This window comes from Arabidopsis lyrata (assembly GCF_000004255.2).
Source record: "Arabidopsis lyrata subsp. lyrata unplaced genomic scaffold ARALYscaffold_1, whole genome shotgun sequence".
Classification (NCBI taxonomy): domain Eukaryota; kingdom Viridiplantae; phylum Streptophyta; class Magnoliopsida; order Brassicales; family Brassicaceae; genus Arabidopsis; species Arabidopsis lyrata.
Genome location: NW_003302555.1, coordinates 15,664,017 through 15,683,586, shown reverse-complemented (window position 1 = coordinate 15,683,586; position 19,570 = coordinate 15,664,017). Strand labels below are relative to the sequence as shown.

At 35.7% G+C, this 19,570-nt stretch overlaps 1 protein-coding gene across 1 annotated transcript; it reads right to left on the bottom strand.

Annotated features, from left to right (window-relative positions):
- Positions 1 to 9,955: 9,955 nt before the first annotated feature.
- Positions 9,956 to 12,494, bottom strand: LOC9327118 (terpenoid synthase 22). Its single transcript, XM_021010452.1, is given in 6 exon segments — positions 9,956 to 10,501; positions 10,581 to 10,708; positions 10,782 to 11,011; positions 11,316 to 11,688; positions 11,803 to 12,076; positions 12,159 to 12,494. Coding segments are annotated over 6 exon segments (1,818 nt in total). The 5' UTR covers positions 12,426 to 12,494.
- Positions 12,495 to 19,570: the final 7,076 nt, after the last annotated feature.

The following is a 19,570-nucleotide window of genomic DNA, read 5'->3' as shown; positions in this document are numbered from 1 at the left end:
GCCAAATACGTAAATTCGTGATTAGGGGTATCAAAATGGTTAACCCATTTACGTTTTTGCCGGAAAAAATGCAGATTTTCGTTTTTGGTAAAAGTTGTGAGTTTATTTTCTACGAAAAAATTATGAATTTACGTTTTTGGCAAAAATTGTTTATGAATTTACGTTGTTAGCGAGAAAATTGCACATTCTAGATATGGTTAAATAGGCTTACATACTATTCTATCTTATTTCACTCTTCTTTATATTTGATGTAACATGTTCACATGACATCCAAAAACATACGAGAGAAAATATTAGAGGTTCATTTACATATGAGTAGCTCATACAATGCATTGAAAATTAATTTTAGAAAACTTGAGCATATGAAATTAATTACGTAGAATTAATTGGATTGTTTCGATCTCCTAATTGAAAAAAAAAAAGAATATTGATGTAAGCAATGTTCAAAAAATCGGCTTATGCTGGTGACTAGGCGCTTATGAATCTTTTAGGTGTCTCGATTTTAGTAAATTTAGTAAAATCAAATCGTTTTAGGCGTTCACAATCGGTATTAATCAGCCAAATCGGTCGGTTTAGTGCATGATTTGTTTTTCTTCTAACATGACATCATTTTGAATAAGAAACAAAAATACTTAATCACTGAACTTGTAAATTATAAGTTAATTCTCATTTTTCTAGTTACTGAGACTAATCTATTTTAGTTTTCATATAAATTAAGTGTGAATATATATATTAAATTTGAATAGGTAACGTTTCCAACTTTTCATATTTTATAACCAATATTTTGTTATAATATTATAAAACGTATTTAAAAAATAAGTAAATAATGTGATAACGTGTAGACTCCGCCTAAACCTAGTTTAGATTCTAATTAATCGATCTAAACGTTAGGCTCCTATCGAACGCCTAGTTACCACCTAACGATTTTTTGAACATTGGATGTAATAATGTTTGAATAAACAAACATTCAAACAAAAAGAGACACGCAAACACATGGTTCTGAAAGCTACTTTGCATGCAGCCATGGTTTGGAGCATTACTAGGGGTACACCTCACATCGCCTCGGGGTACAGTCCAAATCGCCTAGGGGTACACCTCACATCGCCTCGGGGTACAGTCCAAATCGCCTAGGGATACACCTCACATCGCATCGGGGTATAGTCCAAATCGCCTAGGGATACAGTTCACATCGCCTCGGGTACATGCCACTCAGGCGCCCTGTCCTGAGCCGATCACACCAGTCACCCCGAGGCGAAGTCTTCAGTCACCCGAGGAGAAAGTCTTCAGTCACCCGAGGCGAAGTCTTCAGTCACCCCGAGGCGAAGTCACCCGAGGAGAAAGTCCTCAGTCACCCCGATGCGAAGTCTATGGTTACCCGAGGAGAAAGTCCTAAGTCACCCCGAGGCGAAGTCTTCAGTCACACGAGGAGAAAGTCTTCAGTCACCCGAGGCGAAGTCTTCAGTCACCCGAGGAGAAAGTCTTCACTCACCTGAGGCGAAGTCTTCAGTCGCCCGAGGAGGGAGTCTTCGGAGGAACCCGAGGCAAACATTTGGTAAATATTTACCTCCTAGATGTTATTTCCGAATAAAAGGGGATCATTTCCGAAAATGTAGGATCACTAGATGTTAACCCGCGGTACACCGCGGGCCTATATTTTTATTAAATAAATATTCAATGTTTTTTTAAGATGATCTATAGATATATGATGTTGTTTTGTTTGATTTAAATGTATAGTACATCGCGAAATGATATTTTATAACTAAAAATTTTAAGTTATATTTGTTTTGTTAATTTTATTTGATTGTAAATTCTAGGATTTCACCCGTACTATATTATCCCGTAATAATATCAATCCAAAACCGTCAATTTTAGGATTTCACCCGTAGTATAAAGTTTAAATATTTATAATGTTTAAACTTCTTATAAAAGAATCGAGATGCATTTTTGAAAAAATATTAAATTTTAAGTTGTATTTGTTTTGTTTAGTATTTAAGATTAAAGACTCGGACTGGTTGACCAAGAACATTATAATGTTTAAAGACTTCAAAAAAAAAAAAAAAATTGTTTTCAAAAAAAAAAAAAAAAAAAAAAAAAAGACTTCAAAATAAAATTAGTATTACATAATTGTATTTGTTGTAAATATTTATAATGTTTATACTTCTTATAAATTCTTATAAAGTTCAAATATTTATAATATTTGAAACTTCATAAAAGATTTAATATCGACTCAAAATACATATTTGTATTTCAATAATTCTATCTAGGATTTCACCCGTAGTATACTATCCCGTATTAATATCGATCCAAACCCGTCCCACCATATAACTCCGTCCCGTGAAATTAAACATCATTTTGTTAATTTTCTTTTTATTAATATTTTTTTAAAAGTTCGTACCAAAATGCATCACATCACATATGTAAACAACATTCCTCAGGAATGGTTCTTTTGAATTTTTAATTAAAAGTTGTTGACAAAAAAAAAAATATTTCTTTAAAAAGATATATAATTTGAGTTAGTTTAAAAGTTTGCTTTAAATGGTTTCTATATTATATATATTTTTAATTTTTATAAATTTCAAATATTATTAATATTATAAACTTTTTATAAAATTTAAATATTATAACAACTTTAAACTATTTTTTGGTAAGGATATAGACCCTAGTATTGAAATAGGCCGATGCACATTTATTTTCTTTAGAACGTGAACGCCTAAAGTTGGTTCACAAATTCACAAATCACAAATTATATCGATCTAGTCAACAAAATCACGTAAACCACACAAGAAACCAATTTGGTCAACATCAGCAATTTCCTTTCTTCTCCAATAATTTTGACTCATCACAGAATCAATAAATAATTTGGTCTGTCTTTTTGTTTGTGTATATTTAAGATATTTACTATTGAATGGAAAAACCGTAAAGATGCTGCAATTAAATGAATCTTGAAGGGTATAAAGATTAACCTTCACGGTACAATGCTAGAAATAGGCCATCTGGTGAAATGACCACATGGCCATTTGGTAGAGCTTTTCCGTCCTGCAGCCAGTAAGAAAACATGATTCCATAAGTAGCAGAGGGATATCGATCATAAAATGATATCACTCTTACCTGCTTCAGATTATTTAAGAAACTTCTCGTTAGATATGCCTGAACGATGGCACGAGCGCTCAGAAACAGCAACTGATATCCATTCTCCTGAAAAATCCAAAGCAATGTACAGCATAAAGTTAGATCCATACTTACAGAGTACAAATTTAAGATATACAAATCACGTAAACCACCCAAGAAACCAGTAGATTTTTGTTTGTGTTTAGAGATTGGAGAAATGAGTGAGTATTTATAGTGTTTTGATAGTTAGTAGGGTTTTAGGTTAGAGAATATTCAAAATCTTGATGAGCAAGAATTTGATATCGTTGAAAATCTTTAAAGCGTCACAAAAAAATATGCTATGTATATGCTTGATCAAATAAGGATAAAATCGTTTAGTGATGTGACATTTCCAATTTGTCTATTTGAGACTGATATTCAATTAATATTGTTCAATTTTTATAGGAAACAAATGTTAAATACAATAAAATCTCTAGCATTAAAATAGGAAACTATTTGCTCTGTAAATATATGTTTGTTATGTAAATATATATGATTTCTATATTTACTAAATCAATCATTTAATTTCGATTTATATAATACTAATTTAGATTTGATTTTGATTTTATTGTTTTAGTAGTTTATATTTAGTAGATATGATTGATATTTTGATTATCAATAGCATTTAAAATTAAATATTTGATTTCCATATATTTTAAACTCAAATCGAGGTTACGAAAAATTAGGAATGTTTAGTGAGTTAATTTATTGTTTTGTAAAATTTACTTAATACAATATTTTTGTCAGATTATTTTTGTAGGGACTAAATGTACAAATACAAAATTGTAAAAGGATTTTTTGAACCAAATCTTCTCCAAAAATGTATATATAGATATATATATATATTGTTAAAAAATAAATACATTTTTTCTTTAAAACATATATATATATATATTGTTAAAATCTGGACATTTACTATGAGCATAAATATGAAAAACGATTTTCTATTAAAATCGGCTATTTATTAGGGTCATTAATATGAAAGATTATTTACCATTAAAATAGGTAACTTATTTGTAATTAAAGAAACATTAAACAGAATTGTTATAGCAATTATACTCAAAATATTCGTTTGTTTTTATTACAACACTAGATTTTAACCCGCGGTACACCGCGGGGCTATATTTTCTTAAAAAATCAAAATGTAATTTGTTTGATAGATTATTTTGATTGTTAATTTTAGGATTTCACCCGTGGTATACGATCTTTTATAAATATCAACCCAAACCCGTCCCATCATATTACCCGTCCCGTGAAATTAAACATTATTTAGTTATTTTTCTTTTTAATAATACTTTTATTTAAAAGCTATATAATTCAAGTCAATTTAAAAATTTCTTTTAAATGGTTCCCATAAGATATATATACATATATATTAAATTTGTATAGAGTTGAAATAATATTAATATTACAAATTTTTTATATAATTTAAATATTATAAATATTTTTAAAAATATGTAATATATATTTTTTGTTATTGAATAAGAGGATATTATGTGTAAGAAATGTAGAAAATAAGAGTTTAATATTTTTATTATGGAGTCGCAAAAAAAATCTTTTATTTCTATACATGTTATTCGGTTATTAATAATAAAATAAAACAAATCCTTTAAATTAGATATTAACTAAAATAAACGCACCATAATTATTTATTAAGTAACAACTAATAAATTTCACCAAAAAATAGGTAACAACCAATAAATTCTAAACGCAGTAATTAAAGAATGAGATATTAAAAAAAAAATATCAAATAAGATATAAGAATCTTAAAATAATTGAACATCTAAATAATTTAATTGTTAGTGTCGATTTTAATGCCTTCATTAATGTGGATTTTTTTTTTTTTACAGAGAAATATTTCCTAAAGATTATCACATTAATGACTCAGAAAATTAAGGAAGATATGAATTTATGATTCTCGAAATCGTATTGGTAATATCTTTAATTAATATTTTTCAAATTTAAATAATTAATGCCAATGGCATTCATCCGTAAATAAGGTCCAACTCTAGGATTTATTTGCTAAAAGTCATTCAAAAATGTATATATAGATTTCCGGAATACTCGGAAATGATAAAAAAGAATCTCCAAGGATCAAGTCGAATAAAAAAATCTTCCAAATATCCCCGAAGAATAAGGAAACATTCCTTATCCGAGATATTCTAAGGCGACTCCGAGGAAAATGGAAATCTTCCGAATATATCGCTGGAAAGGTATTTTACCAACTCTATATAAAGCGACACAAGTACTTCGCAAAAGGAGGGACACAAGAAAACGCGCTCGACTTTAGACTACACAAAAGCTCTGAATTTGAAGGCGATCACCGCAAAAAACAAACACTTTTCTTTTCAAGATCTAAATCTTTTGTACGATCAAAATACTCTTTTCATCAATAATATCAAGAACACCATCTTTGGTTACTAAGATTTTCTCTGCTGTTCTTTGAGATTCTTGCATATTGTATCCCTAAAAGGAACTCTAGACAAATTTCGATTGTGCAAGTTTTGGCTTACACAAGAGAAATACGACAATACGAGTCCCGTTCCGTTGCGAAGGTAAGGGAGAGTTTTAGCACCAAAACATATTCTTGTTGCTTACATTATTTTGTCACTCTCAATAGAGATACAGACGAGAGTCTCTGCTCTGTTTCTTTTCTTTATGTTTGATGTACTTTTTTGTAAAGCTTTCTCATCCGTGCCTTGTGGTCACGCTTTATGGGGTCTCATCTGATGTGAATCCATGTGTTAGTGAAGTTGTACCATTTAATGAAGGGTTTTAAATAAATATATGGAAGCCTCTGTAACGTGATTCGTTCACGTAAGATCCGAAAAAAATGCGAGAGAAAATGTTAAAAAGTTTGTTACCCAATTGCGTTGTCCTTGTGTGAAGACTGAAGACATCTATTTGATGGCAAACAATGTATAGAAAATTGTTTTTTTTTAAATGCATATGAAATTAATTACGTAGAAATAAATGGATTAATGGCAAACAATGTATAGAAAATTGTTTTTTTTTTTAAATGCATATGAAATTAATTACGTAGAAATAAATGGATCCGATCGAAACTAGTTCTACTACGGAAACTTTGGAACGACCGGTTCAATCTATAAGATGTCGGATTGATGGTTCTTGGAAACATTCAGATCCAACAATGGGTATAGGATGGTGGTGTTTTCAAGGAAATGATCACACGATACTGCTCGGTGCAAAGTGCCTTCGGAGGTGTCCCTCCCCTCTTCACTCGGAGATGGAAGCTTTAATTTGGGCTATGAAGAATATCCTTTCAAGAGGAATCGATTGTCAGGTGTTTGAATCAGACTGCTCGGAGTTAGTCTCGATGATACACTCACCGGATGAATGGCCTGCTTTCTCCAATCTTCTAGACGAGTTTGGTTTTCTCCGTCTCTCTTTCCCTTTCTTCTCGCTTTCTCTTATTTCTCGTTTATGTAATGTTCAAGCGGACTGCTTAGCCCGTTCTTCTAGACTTTTATTTTCTGAAGTTACTTTTGTAAACTCTACTCCTCCTAATTGGGCAACCAATCAAGGAATTATTTATTAATTAATGTGTGGTTGACAAAAAAAAAAAAAAAATGGATTATTTCTTCCAATTGAATTCAAAGAGAATATAGATGTTTGAATATAAAACACTGCAAACAAAAAAGAAAAAAAAAACTAACACGTGTCATCTGGTTTTACTCTGCATGCATGCAATGCAATGTTGTTAATCATCCAGCAATTTTCTTCCATCGTAAATACAGAATCATCTTTATTTATTTATTTTTTTTTTCAGAATCATCTTTATTTACTATCTCCACTTTCTGTTTTTCGCTTTAAAAAAGTGTTTGAAAAAAATATTTTTCAAATAGTCAGTTTCGACAACTTTACTCTTTACTTCCAAAAGATGCAAACTAATCTTATAAAATTTAAAATAATACATAATATATCTTATATATATATATATATATATATATATAGTTTTACATCACATACATTAGATTTTAAAATTCTAAAGATATAATTGAACTCATTATCGCGAGAATTTCGATTTGACTTATTATTTATCAAAATTTTACAAGATGATAGAAAAAAATATACTACGTATTATTTTTTTTTATTTCATATAATTATTATGTATATTTTGGAAGTGAAGTGTAAAATTGCAAAAATCGACTAGTCAGAAGAATTGTTTTGCAGAAAAAACCCTTTTAAAAAGCTCTTAGTTTTCTTTTAGAGGCAATTAGCTGTATGCTAGTTTTTCGAGAAATAATTAGCTCTCACATACACAAATTTTTTTCTTTGCAAAACAAGAGAGAGAAAGTGCTATAGTAACAAATTCTGGACGAAAATACCCTCTAAAATATAAGGGAGATAATTTCATAGGAGACAGATACGACAGAGAATCTATAGTGGGCCACCACTTATTAAATGCATGCATCGATAGTATATTCTGCTATGCAATTACGTATCGTGATGTCTTGTTTTTTATCGGATATATGGATATATATCTTATATCGTAATATTTCAATAATGTTGTTTACATATGATACATCAATATATATATATATATATATCATGATATATCAATATATATATCATGATATAACAATATATATCATGATATAGCAACATATATCATGATATAACAACATATATCAGGATATAGCAACATATATAATGATATAGCAATAAATATCATGATATATCAATATATATCATAACATCTATCATGGTATCTCAATATATATCATGATATATATATCAATATATATCATGATATATCATGATATATATATCAATATATATCATGATATATCATGATATACCAATATATATCATGATATAGTAATATATATCATGATATATCAATATATATTATGATATATCAATATATATCATAACATATATTATGATATCGCAATATATATTATGATATATGTTAAAATATCGTGATAAATAAATAAATATCAAGATTTTTAAATATATATCATGATATGTTGATATCTGAGATAGTGGTAGTGATAGGGAGAGAGAGTTTGTTGGCGACGGCGAGGGGTGGGGATTATGGTGGATGTGGAGGATGAGTGAAGTAAATAAGACATTGTGGTAGATTGTATCTTAGTGAAGAAGGTAGTGATGGTGATGTGAGCGGAGAATATGTTAACGGTGAAGGAGGAGGAGGTGGTGATGGGATGGAAAAGAGAGCCTAGTGAGACAACATAAGTGGAATACGGTGACAACAAATGAATTGGGAGATAAATATGTTTATCCATCACTGGTCGATGATAGCATCGCCGGTTTGATCCTATATCATTTCTGATATATGTCCTTCGATAACATGAACGACATCAAATTCGCTACGTCTTTGTACCGAGAATTTTGTTAGGTTTATTGAGTGCATTATGATCAGAAAAATACAACGAATTTAATGAATTAAAAATATCATAATTTTATATGCAATCAGTTTCACAATTTAGAAAAATCATTTGTTTGGGGTTTTCATAAAGTAAAGAAAAAAATAAAAATAAAAAAATAAATAATAAAAGAAAGAGAAACGAAGAAAGAAGGAAGAAGGAATGAATCGTTTGGTTTTGGGAGCATTTTTGTCTTTTTGTCATGTTTTCAAAAGATCACTTATTTACAAGTTTGCCATTGATCTTTTGACTTAAATACTTTTCAGTCTTAGGGTATGCAGTGTAATTACTCTTTCTTTTACGCGTTGATCGTCTCATCCAATGCAACCAGAAACAACTAAAAACTAAAGCAGAAGGAAAAGCTCGGTGATGAACTTGGTGGCACCGATGGTGATGGCCTTCACTTGGTGGTCGCTATGTTTCATAAGCGCATGCAAATAGCTTTGTGACTTCTTTTTGGCCACTCAAAACATGGAAGAAAAAGCCGTCGTCACTACTAGATAATTTCGGTTGGATCATTTACGATTGTCAGGGTGTGCTCAGTAACTCTATGGGCCGATCTGTTAGTTTTTGGATGTTAAACTGATAATGGTTGGTTTTTGCAGTAGGAGACAAAGTAAATTTTTATCTACATTGCATAAAAGGATCCTAACTACCGAACGTCAAAGATATATACACATAAATTAGTATATGTTAATATTGTTATTTTAAAAAAACCAGTTTAGAAAAGTAAAGCTCAAATGTATTTAAAAATATACACGCAAAATTAAAATATGTAAATATATTTTTTTGTTAGTTCGAATTTGGTTAAAAAATTAAAATTTTTGACACTTGTCACAATCTAATCAATTAATTGACACGTGTCACGATCATGTTAATGACTAATTTTGAAACCAAGCTTTATATAATAAAAGTAAATTAGGATCCGCATATAAAAAATATATGTTAAAATTTTTATTGATAATATTTAAAATTCTAAGTGGTGATCCACATATTGTTTTATATTTTATTTATTTGTTTATAAAAACCTGATTTGAACTTCAAACGCTCCATTTTATAATTTTTTTATATCAAGTACTTAAATTAGTTTTAATGTATTATCTAAATTTTGAAGAAAAAAAAACAAAACATGAAGAAACGTTTAGCCATGTCGTTATTAGTATTTAATTATAAGCGAATAATCAATTATTAGAAAGGATCAAAGAGATATTTGGAGGCAACAAACAAGTGGAGAGGATCACAAGGAGCCAATGATAGAATATATAATTTGTGGGAGGCTTGTTTGGCTATTACAAAGGAAAGAGATATTGGGCAAAAAAAAAAAAAAAAAAAAGAAAGAGATACTTGGAGGCAACAAAACAAGTGTAAATGATTGTTTTTGGCAAGGAGCCAAGTCGTCAAAACGGAAGAGGGTGGAAGAACAAAGATGTGATGAGGTCTTTGAGCTCTCCTTGGGGATTGGTGTATCCATCACCCTCCTTGTAATAAAACAGCTTGATCAATCTTATCATGTTGAGGCACCGTACCAGAACTGGACGTGGTACACCTTTTGTCGTCAAGAACTCCTCCATCACTATCTTATAACTATCTCTAATCATCTTCTTAATTTTTCTAACCGCCACTTCTTTAGTAACACCATGTTGCTTCATGTAACAGTTCACCCCATTAGCCACCTCTCCTCTCCTCATATCATCCTAGTAACTGCCTATGTCGTTTTGAAGACGGTATAAAAAACAAAAAGCTTGTAAGATATTAGGTTTGGATTCGAACCACTCAGTCGTTTGGTTTTCATCGCAATCTTCCAGCGTTATAAAGCTTAACATTCCCAAGAATCTCATCCCTGACGAGACAATCCCAACCTCAATGTATTTATCAAAGGTTGGAACATGACCTGATCGGGACCATTTTGATAACTCTACGTACGATTCCGCATAGATCTTAAGCTGCACAATTATCAACATAAAACACAAACATTGTTATTTAGACATTGAGCGAAAATGTAACCTAAATTGGTTGATGTACCTCTTCTATCAAGTATTGCACACTAGAGGATCTTCCGCGCGGCTTCATTTCTCTTTCAATATCTTCCATAGTTTCCATCATACTTCGGATGATGATTCTGAAACTGCTCGGTAGTTCTTCAATGGCACCTACAAAATTTCCCATGCATGTATACTATTCTTTAAACTCGACGTGATACATACATAAGTACGTGATACACACATACTAACTACCTTTGCAAAGAATCGATGAAACTTCTAACTTCAGAGCAAGTTCCATATGCATCACATGCATCATCCATAACTATTGTAACTTGGGAAGCTTTAGTGGTTATAATTCTCCCCAATGAATAGTGTGGCTCGAAAAACAACGCTATGACACCGGCAAAGGTCTCCAAAAGCCTGTCTCTAATGAAAGGTAGCTTATATACAAGACCAATGTCCTTCCACCATCTGCAACCACATAAACATTAAATAGAGAATGTTAAGAATCTCACAAAACTATTTTCAATCCAACAGAGAGATTTTTCGAGATGGGTCAATAAAAGAGCCGACTTCTCTAAGAATCATATAGCTAGCTGAAGCCTGAAGTAAGATAAGATCTATAGTAAATTTTCGAGATAGGGCCATAAATAGAAATAACTGTATCTATTTATTATCAATTGATTTTAAATTAGAAGTTCATTGGTTTTTGTAAGAAAAAAAAACTAAAAATACATATAAAAACGCGGAAATAAATAAAACGAGGCCAACGTACTTAGTGAGAGTTTTTAGCTCTCTAACGTAATGGAGCTGGCAAAAGTTGAAGTTGAGCTTCGCAAACTTGAGCAACGTCTCATCATGACTCTCTTTTTCATAGAAAGAAAGATATTCCCTGGCAGCTTCTATTTGTAACTTGAAAAACCGAGGTTTATACAATGCGTTTAGTATATGTTGTGCCATATGAGGAGCCGTCGCTTCTTGTCCGGCCAGAGATTCCAAGTGATACCTTGTAAAACTCAGGGCTTCGTCCATTACATCTTCGGAGGGTGTCGTGAGATGCGCTCCTTCATACAGCTGTAGTATTCCCCTAACATCACTGACTAGGTGTTTGAACTTCCCATCAACACCTTTGAATCTATCGAACACATCTAAATTGAAACCGAGATAAATATTATAATTGTATATAGCCAAAAAACATGTGTCATGTCATAAATATGCATGCATGCATTAAAATGTGAGTCAAAGAAACTAATATTTCTTACCACAAGAAATCTGATGTCCATATAATCTGAAAACCTCAAACATGATGGCAATTGTTTCCAAATCATCTTCGTCTCTAATTAACGAGTCCAACTTCTCAAAAGCCTGGTCTAGAATCTCTTCGATTTCCTTCTCAAAGTAATGGGAAGTACCAAGACACATAAGCAAGTGGATGAGTAATATTCTCTCTTTATCAGTGTTGTGAGAGGACATTAGCATGTTCTTCACTTTCGGCTTTATAATTGATTCAATCTCTGTCTCTAGTGAATCAAATTCCTACAAAACATCAGTGCTCAAGAATCATGTTCTGCAAAAGAGAGACTGATTATAAAACACATTCATCAGATCAGGTACTTACCGAGTTTTCGGTGGGGACAGAGAGGATGTGATCTCCCCAAAGAGTGGGAGCAACATGAGGCAAAGGACGGCTACTCTCAACATCACCACTACTCTCACTAGTTGCCTTAACACATAAGTTTTGTTTTGTCGATCTCCGAGAAAGAGTAATGTGGTTGTGAAGCAAATGCATAGGAAAGAGCGAGAGTTTGGTCTTAAGAGGAAGACGAGTGCCATTGCCAAGGTGAGGGAGAGTTTTAGCAACAAAACCCATTGTTGCTGCTTCCATTATGCTGTTTCTCTTCTTTTATGTTTGATGTATTTTCTTCTAAAAAGCTTTCTCATAACTACCTTCTGCTCACGCTTTAAGTACACATAATTCGAATCGTTCAAGTGGTGAAGCTTTAAGTACACATAATTTATTGACCGATTTACAATAAATTAATCAAAACTCAATTGGCCTGGTCGTGCACATGAGATCCGCAAACAGTGCATAGAAGATTGTTTTTTAGAAAAATTAAGCATGTGAAATTAATTACGTAGAATTAATTGGATTGTTTCTCCCAATTGTAATAAAGAAAAATATCGATGTTTGAATAAAAAATTTTCAAACAAAGAGAAACACAAACTCGTGGTTTTGAACACTACTTTTGCATGCAATCAACCATGGTTTGGAGCATTATAGGACAAAACTAAACATATATATATATATATATATTTTTTTTTTATTACTATCGTATTTAAGGAAAATGGCTTAGTTATGAGCAAACGACTATTTACGAGTATAACTCAGCTTGGAGTTACGGTTGACTTAATGAAATCTGTTTGAGTTATGAGAAAATGGCTGACTTTCGAGCATAACCGATGGTTGATTTGTCAAAATTTTGGCTGAGTTATTGCTTCGACACAGCTAAATTAACTTTCTCCGGCTGGCTGAGTTATCATAGACGGCTTAGTTATGGGATGTCGTTACGGCTGATTTATGTTCGAGTTTTATAAATCAGCCGTAATGAGCTGGATTAACGGAAAACTCGGCCTAATTACGGCTGACTTAGTAGCGAAAGATTAATTACGAGAACATCATGCAATTACGGCCGACTTATTAAACGATACAGCTGAGTTAAAGATTTTCGGTTGAGTTACGATATTAAACGGCTGAATTTGGCATCTGTTTTTTCGTTTTTGAATTACTGTAAAAGTATTTATGTTGCGACTGACTTAAAGTTTTGTTTGATGGCTGGTTTAATTAGGCTGATTTACATGTTCGTTTGGTGGCTTACTTGCCACTTCATAAATTAAAAAATGACGTCGGATCCAACATTCCATGTCATCATTCCATGTCACCATCATCAAAGGAAATACAACAGATTTTTTTTTACTCGTCTTCTTCTTCACTGTTTTGATCTTCACTGTGGATGTCGGATTCACACACTCAAGTATTTCTATTAAGTAGGAAAGATTACTCTTGAGGGACAAAAATGAATATGTAAAAACTTATAAATTGCTACGAAAATTGCTATATTATTTCTTTTCTCGAGAGGAAGATACCCTTTACATGGCCATTGGCCTTTATATTTATACATAGAGAATCGTCATTAAAATGAATAATTAAGTACAATTATTCCCTCTTAAATGTGTCCGTTTTGATTCTTTGACTTTAATGCTTAATGTTTGAAATTGAGTTGACTCTGATCTTCATGGGCCTCGCCTTTTGGCCCAAGTGTCCTTGAACCGACTTACCCGTGTCTTCTACACCGAACTCATGTCGTAGAGCAGTCACTTCGGATTCTCTAAGTGGTGATAACCACTTCGACCGTTCCTTCGGCTCACGGGTCCAATGGGTTTTATCCTTTATGGGCCATTATCTTGACTACGTGGCAATCTTTGGTTGGTCTCGGACTTCTGGTGCGGGATCCGACACCAACAATTAGCCCCCCAAGTTCTTCGAAGTGCTATTCCAATTCGGAGGACTTTAAATGCTCAAGTGACCAAAGATTGCGCTCGAGAATCTTTCTGATTTCCCGCCGAAAATCTCATCACTCCTTTAATTTCGGCACTAGCTATTTTTTTTAACCGAGTGACATCTGTCATTATTATGACCGTATATTGATTAATTACTATTAAAACGGGAAAAAAACCTTCCCACTCCCCACACAACTTCCGAGGCGGTTCCATCATTTAGCTTGTGTAAGGTAACTTCTTTTCATCATCATTTTCTACTTTTACGCTTTAATCGAAACTCCTCTCTTCTCTTTCTTCGCCAATTTTCTCTTTGCCGAAACTTGAATTTTTCATTCCTCCCAATGACTTCTGATTCCGATAGACCCGAGTCTCCGTCTTTCGATGAAAGGCGTTCTAGTAATGACGAGTGCACCCGCCCTAATGATATTGCTGGTCCGCACTACAGAACCACCTGCACCCTTCAATCTCTCGAACGATTGAGGGAGCTCTGCCGAATTCCACCAGGAATTATGGCGGAGGCGCAGATAGCCGATCCCACAGAGTCCCCAGAAAGCCACTGCGACGGCTATTTCTGTGTATATGAGATCTATTTTAAAGGTTGCGGGCTGACCTTTCCCCTTCCCGAAGCCCTAGTTCGATACCTAGCGGCTCTTGAAATCGCGCTTCCTCAACTAACTCCCAATCTTCTTCGAACTATTCTCGAAATTATAACAATCGCGGCGGAGGCCGGATATGTTATCGGAGTTACTGAATTAAATGAGCTTCTAAGCGTAAGAAGTTCATCGAAGAAGACGGGATATTTCTCAGCGTATCCGAACGCTAATAGAAACATCATCTCGCACCTTCCGAACAAGGATGAAAATTGGCACCATCCTTGATTTCTGATTAAGAAAACTCCCGCTTCGATTGGAAATCTTGCAGATTTACTCCCATCAAAGTGGTCTGCAAAGCCTGGTAGAGATTAGGTCGCATATATCTTTTCCGGTTGTTTTATTATCTTTATTGACTAAAGCCGTTGTTTCATTTCGCAGCTTTCGTCGCTTCCACTCTCCCATCTGAAGAGTTCATCGAATTCTTCAAAATAATTCTCGAAGGGGAAACCCTTTGGAATTCTTTCACTCTTGAACGATTCCTAGAAGCTAACCACAGACTCAGGATGAGTCCACCGGGTCAACTTCACCAACTTCCGCCTCTTCCCTCAACTCAGGAGATGTCATCTCGGGCCCTTGCGGCCAAGCGTAAAGTGCTTTCCAAGCCGATGGCTGAGGCTTGCGAGGTGAAGAAAAAGTTTTTCGCGACTTCTATAGACAAGAAGGACTACAGTAGGACCCTGCTGGTTGATGATGGCAGCACCGAAGGAGCCAGATCCGTCGCTTCTTTCAGATTAACTCCTCGTCGTGATCGTCGTGACTCACGTTCTCCTCGGAGGGACCGATCTCCTCGCCGTGATTCACCTCGTCCTCCCTGAGATGCTTTTAGTAACGAACCACTTAAGAACTTGGTTCGCCGGAAGAGAGACAAGTCCTCTCGTAGTGATTCTTCCCCGCGGAGGAAAAAGTCAAGGGCCCGGACTGACCGTTCACCTCGATCATCCCCTCCTACTGACCCAATGGGTCCTCCACGACCGGTTGATATGTCTTTTTCTTCCCAGCCCGACAGCGAAAAGACTGCTCGGAGTGCATCTCCTAAAAAGGGAGATTCTGAATCTCGAGATGCTTCCTCGAGGTTAAAGCCCGTTCTTGTCCCTCAAGTCAAATCGCTTTCAGGTTTGGTAATTTAAACATACTCAAACGTTTTTGTCTCTATTAAGATTCTAATTTTTGCAACTCTTCCTTCTTCGCAGCTATGGAGAAAGAAGGCAGCGTCTTCCGATGCTTCAAGACCCGGTCGGGTTCGATCTTGCCAGACTTCGACAAGTGGCGCCCTGCGATTCGTGAACGCTATTTGCTTCACGCGCATCACTCATCTCGGGTTAGTTCCGTTTTTGTTTTTTTTTTTTTATTGCATTGCCATTATGCGAACTGACTAGCCATCACAGGTTTATGTATAATGCCAGGCTCACGGCGAACTTAACGACATGATTGAACATTACGAAGGGTTGGTCATTGGACGGGAGAAGGAGATTGACATGTGGAAGAAGAAATTCTCTGCTCTTGAGGCTGAACTCAGTTCTTCTGCCGGCTCCAAGCACGATCTGGAGGACAAGGTCGACAGTTTAACATCCGAGCTTGCGCAGATAAAGGGGGAGCTGCAAGACCAGTACGACCGGAATTACAAACTCCAGGATGAACTTTCTGGTGTTCAGGGTAGACTTCATGAATCCGAATCAACCGCCGATACCCTGAACAACCAACTTATCGAGCTTGACGCGAAGTACAAGGCGCTAGCCAAGTTGCGTGATTCCGAGTTGGCAAGGTCGGCATCGAAAGCCAGAAAAGATGTTAAGGGATGCGGGACGGAGTTGATCCAGGGGGCCATCCGCTTCATTCAAACCGAGAAGGCTAGGTCAGATCTGGAATCAGACGTCAAGGAGCACGAGAGCAACCTGATTCTGTTGGACCAAATCCATGATGCAGATTTCTCCGAGGTGCAAGAGAGGGCCGAACTGTCAACCAATCTTTCTGAAAAGCGGAGTCGTTTGGCAGCTCTTCCCGCTTCGACTTTCAACCCGCAGGACTTTGAGGAATTCTTCACAGAATCTCCTCCTATAAGTGAATCGGGTCAAGACTGGGCGGGTAACTTTTGGCTCTTGATACTCACTACCTTTTCTTGTCTTGTACCTTTGATTGACTGAATTATTTTTTCTAGGCTCAAGTGAGACGGAAGACGTTGTCCCACCCGAAGTTCCTGCGGCGCTGGAGGTCACTCCGGAGGATGGTTGTACCGTGGAGGGTGGTCCAGGAGCTTCATCTGATCAAGCACCAGTTAAGGAGGCGAGTGAAACTTTGACAGCTGGGCCGGAGTCCGAGGTGGATGTCGATCCGTAGTGGCTATGTCCACTTTAAACTGGGGATTGTCCCGTTTAGTTTAAACTTAATTTCGAACTTGTTTTTGGCCTAAGGAGGCTTTATCATTTCTTTTGAACAAGATATTTGCCTGAGGAGGCTTTTAAACCTTTCTAGGTTATGACCCCAAGGGGGTTTGGTTAAAATTATATGCGGGTTTGCAAAGTCCGCTTTTAACCTTTTGTGGCCTTATGGTTATGCTTTTGAGATTTTTAGGCTGATCAGACCTTTCTCTTAAGAATGCGAGAACTGAGCTCGGCTTAAAGCGAGTTCCCCACTTCGGGTTTAGTCGACTCGATAAATTTATTGGGCTTGGGCCTTAGAAACTTTTGTAGTTAATGCGACGGTTGTTTTTTCCCTTCTTATTTCTTAAAAGTAGGGAAAACGGCTCGTCTTTAATGCAATAACTGCCTTTTCTCGATTTTCCAAAAATGGTTTAAACCACTAGGGCACACTACCATTATTGGATTTATGGTTCCAAGACAAACCCTAGATCATTAAAAATAAAGGCTTACCTACCTCTAAGCTTTACTTAACTACGTTTTTAGAATCTTACTTGAGAAATATTACGAGAATAGAAAACGAAAAATTAGCCCCCGTTGATCCCGGCAGCCCACTCTTCTTGTCCGGCGACGGCTTTGAACCGGCCGGCGTTCTCTTCCCTCACGCCGTCTTTCACTTTCCTTCAAAGGAGAAAAAAGAGGCTTGCAACTTTATCGACAAGGTTAATATCTGTCGTTTTTGATTAAAAACTTTTTGTTTCATCTTATTCATTCATCTTTATGCTAGGTTACCGACAAACACCGTCGCTTGTGTGAAGAGAGGCAGCGGCTGGGCCTCAAAAGGCAAACACTCGAGGCTCGCATCGCTCGGGTGGAGAGGAAGATACGGGCTTTGGAAAGTGATCCCTTTCAATGGGAATGGCGGAACTTTGACTCTGTCGCTGAGATCCCGAAGATGCTTCGGATGTACCTCCGCGCTAAAGGAGTCCCGGGTCCCGTGAATGACCCGGTCTATACCGTTCCATCTGACAGCGAATAAGAAGACGGGGAGGAGGCCAGCACCTGTCGGAAACGCGTTCGGGATCATCCCGAAGTGGATGCCAAGAACAAGGCGTCCACTTATTTTGAACTCGTAATGGGCTTCGGCCCCTTTTTATTCATGGAAACATTTACAATTTTTCTTACTTTTTAAATATTCTCGGAGATGCGTCTTTTAATGCAGGATCTGTTCGAGGGCATAAATCTCTCCGCAAATCACTCCATTCCTAGGATAGAAATCCGCAGCTTGCTAGGGATATGACGTTCCTATAAATTATAGTCTCAATTTCCCTTTACTCCTCACCATTCTTTTCATTTTAGTAGGTATGGAGTTCAATCTTCGCTGTTCAGAATCTATGCCCGACTTCTCCAGAATCGGAATGATAAACGAAGATGTTCCAAATGAGCCAAGCAGGCAGCCTCCTCCACTTCGCAGCTTCTTAAGATCTCAGATCCGAGCCCCATGTGCTTTGATCAGGGATCTCCCAATCAGAGACCAAGGAACAGCGACGGCGTTCATAGAGGCACTCGCGCTTCAACACCGGAAGCTTATGTTGGAAAAGAGGAGACTCCGGAAGAGGATTAACCGGATGCAACGCAGGCTTACTACAGTGTCAAGAGATCTTCACATCCTTGAATCTCACCCCGGAGAGTGGATTGAGCTTGGAATCTCTGACTTTGCTCGAATTCCGGACTGCATGATGCCAATCCTCGATCTTGCTGGTCAAGGAGTTGAAGTGTTCTGCTCGTCAACAAGATTTTCATAGTCCGAAGTGTACGATGAGGGACATTCCGTCTTTTGAATAAACGCTCTATTTCCAATCTCTTGTATGTTCGCGTAGCCGAACCTTTATTTGCTTCACTTGTTCGCACAGTCGAACCTTTTTCCTTTAATAAAGAAATAAAACAAATTTTTATTAATAGCTGAACTCGTTTCCGAGCTGCCTACGTACCCATTTCGGGATCAAGCCACACCGTAGTTCATGTACATAAACAATGCATGTAGCTTTAAACATAAAACTTCTTTAGGTTGATCACATTCCAAGGTCGCTTGACTGGATTGTCTTCTAAGTCTTTCAACCTATAAACACCGTTCCGAACCACTTCGGTAATAATGTAAGGTCCTTCCCAATTAATACCGAGTTTACCGGCACCTTCTTCTTTTTTGTTGTCAAAGACGCGCCTTAATACATAATTTCCCACAAAGAACGGCCTACTTTTAACCTTGGAATTGTAATACCGGGCTGCTGCCTGCTGGTAATTCTGGATCCGAATCAAAGCTTGATCACGCCTTTCATTTATGGTATCTAGTGAATCATTAAGCATTGCTGAATTTTCTTTCTCATTTAACGGTGCTTCTGTTCGGCGAAGTCCGGGCACATTGAGTTCAGCTGGTACTACCGCCTCCATGCCATAAACCAAAGAGA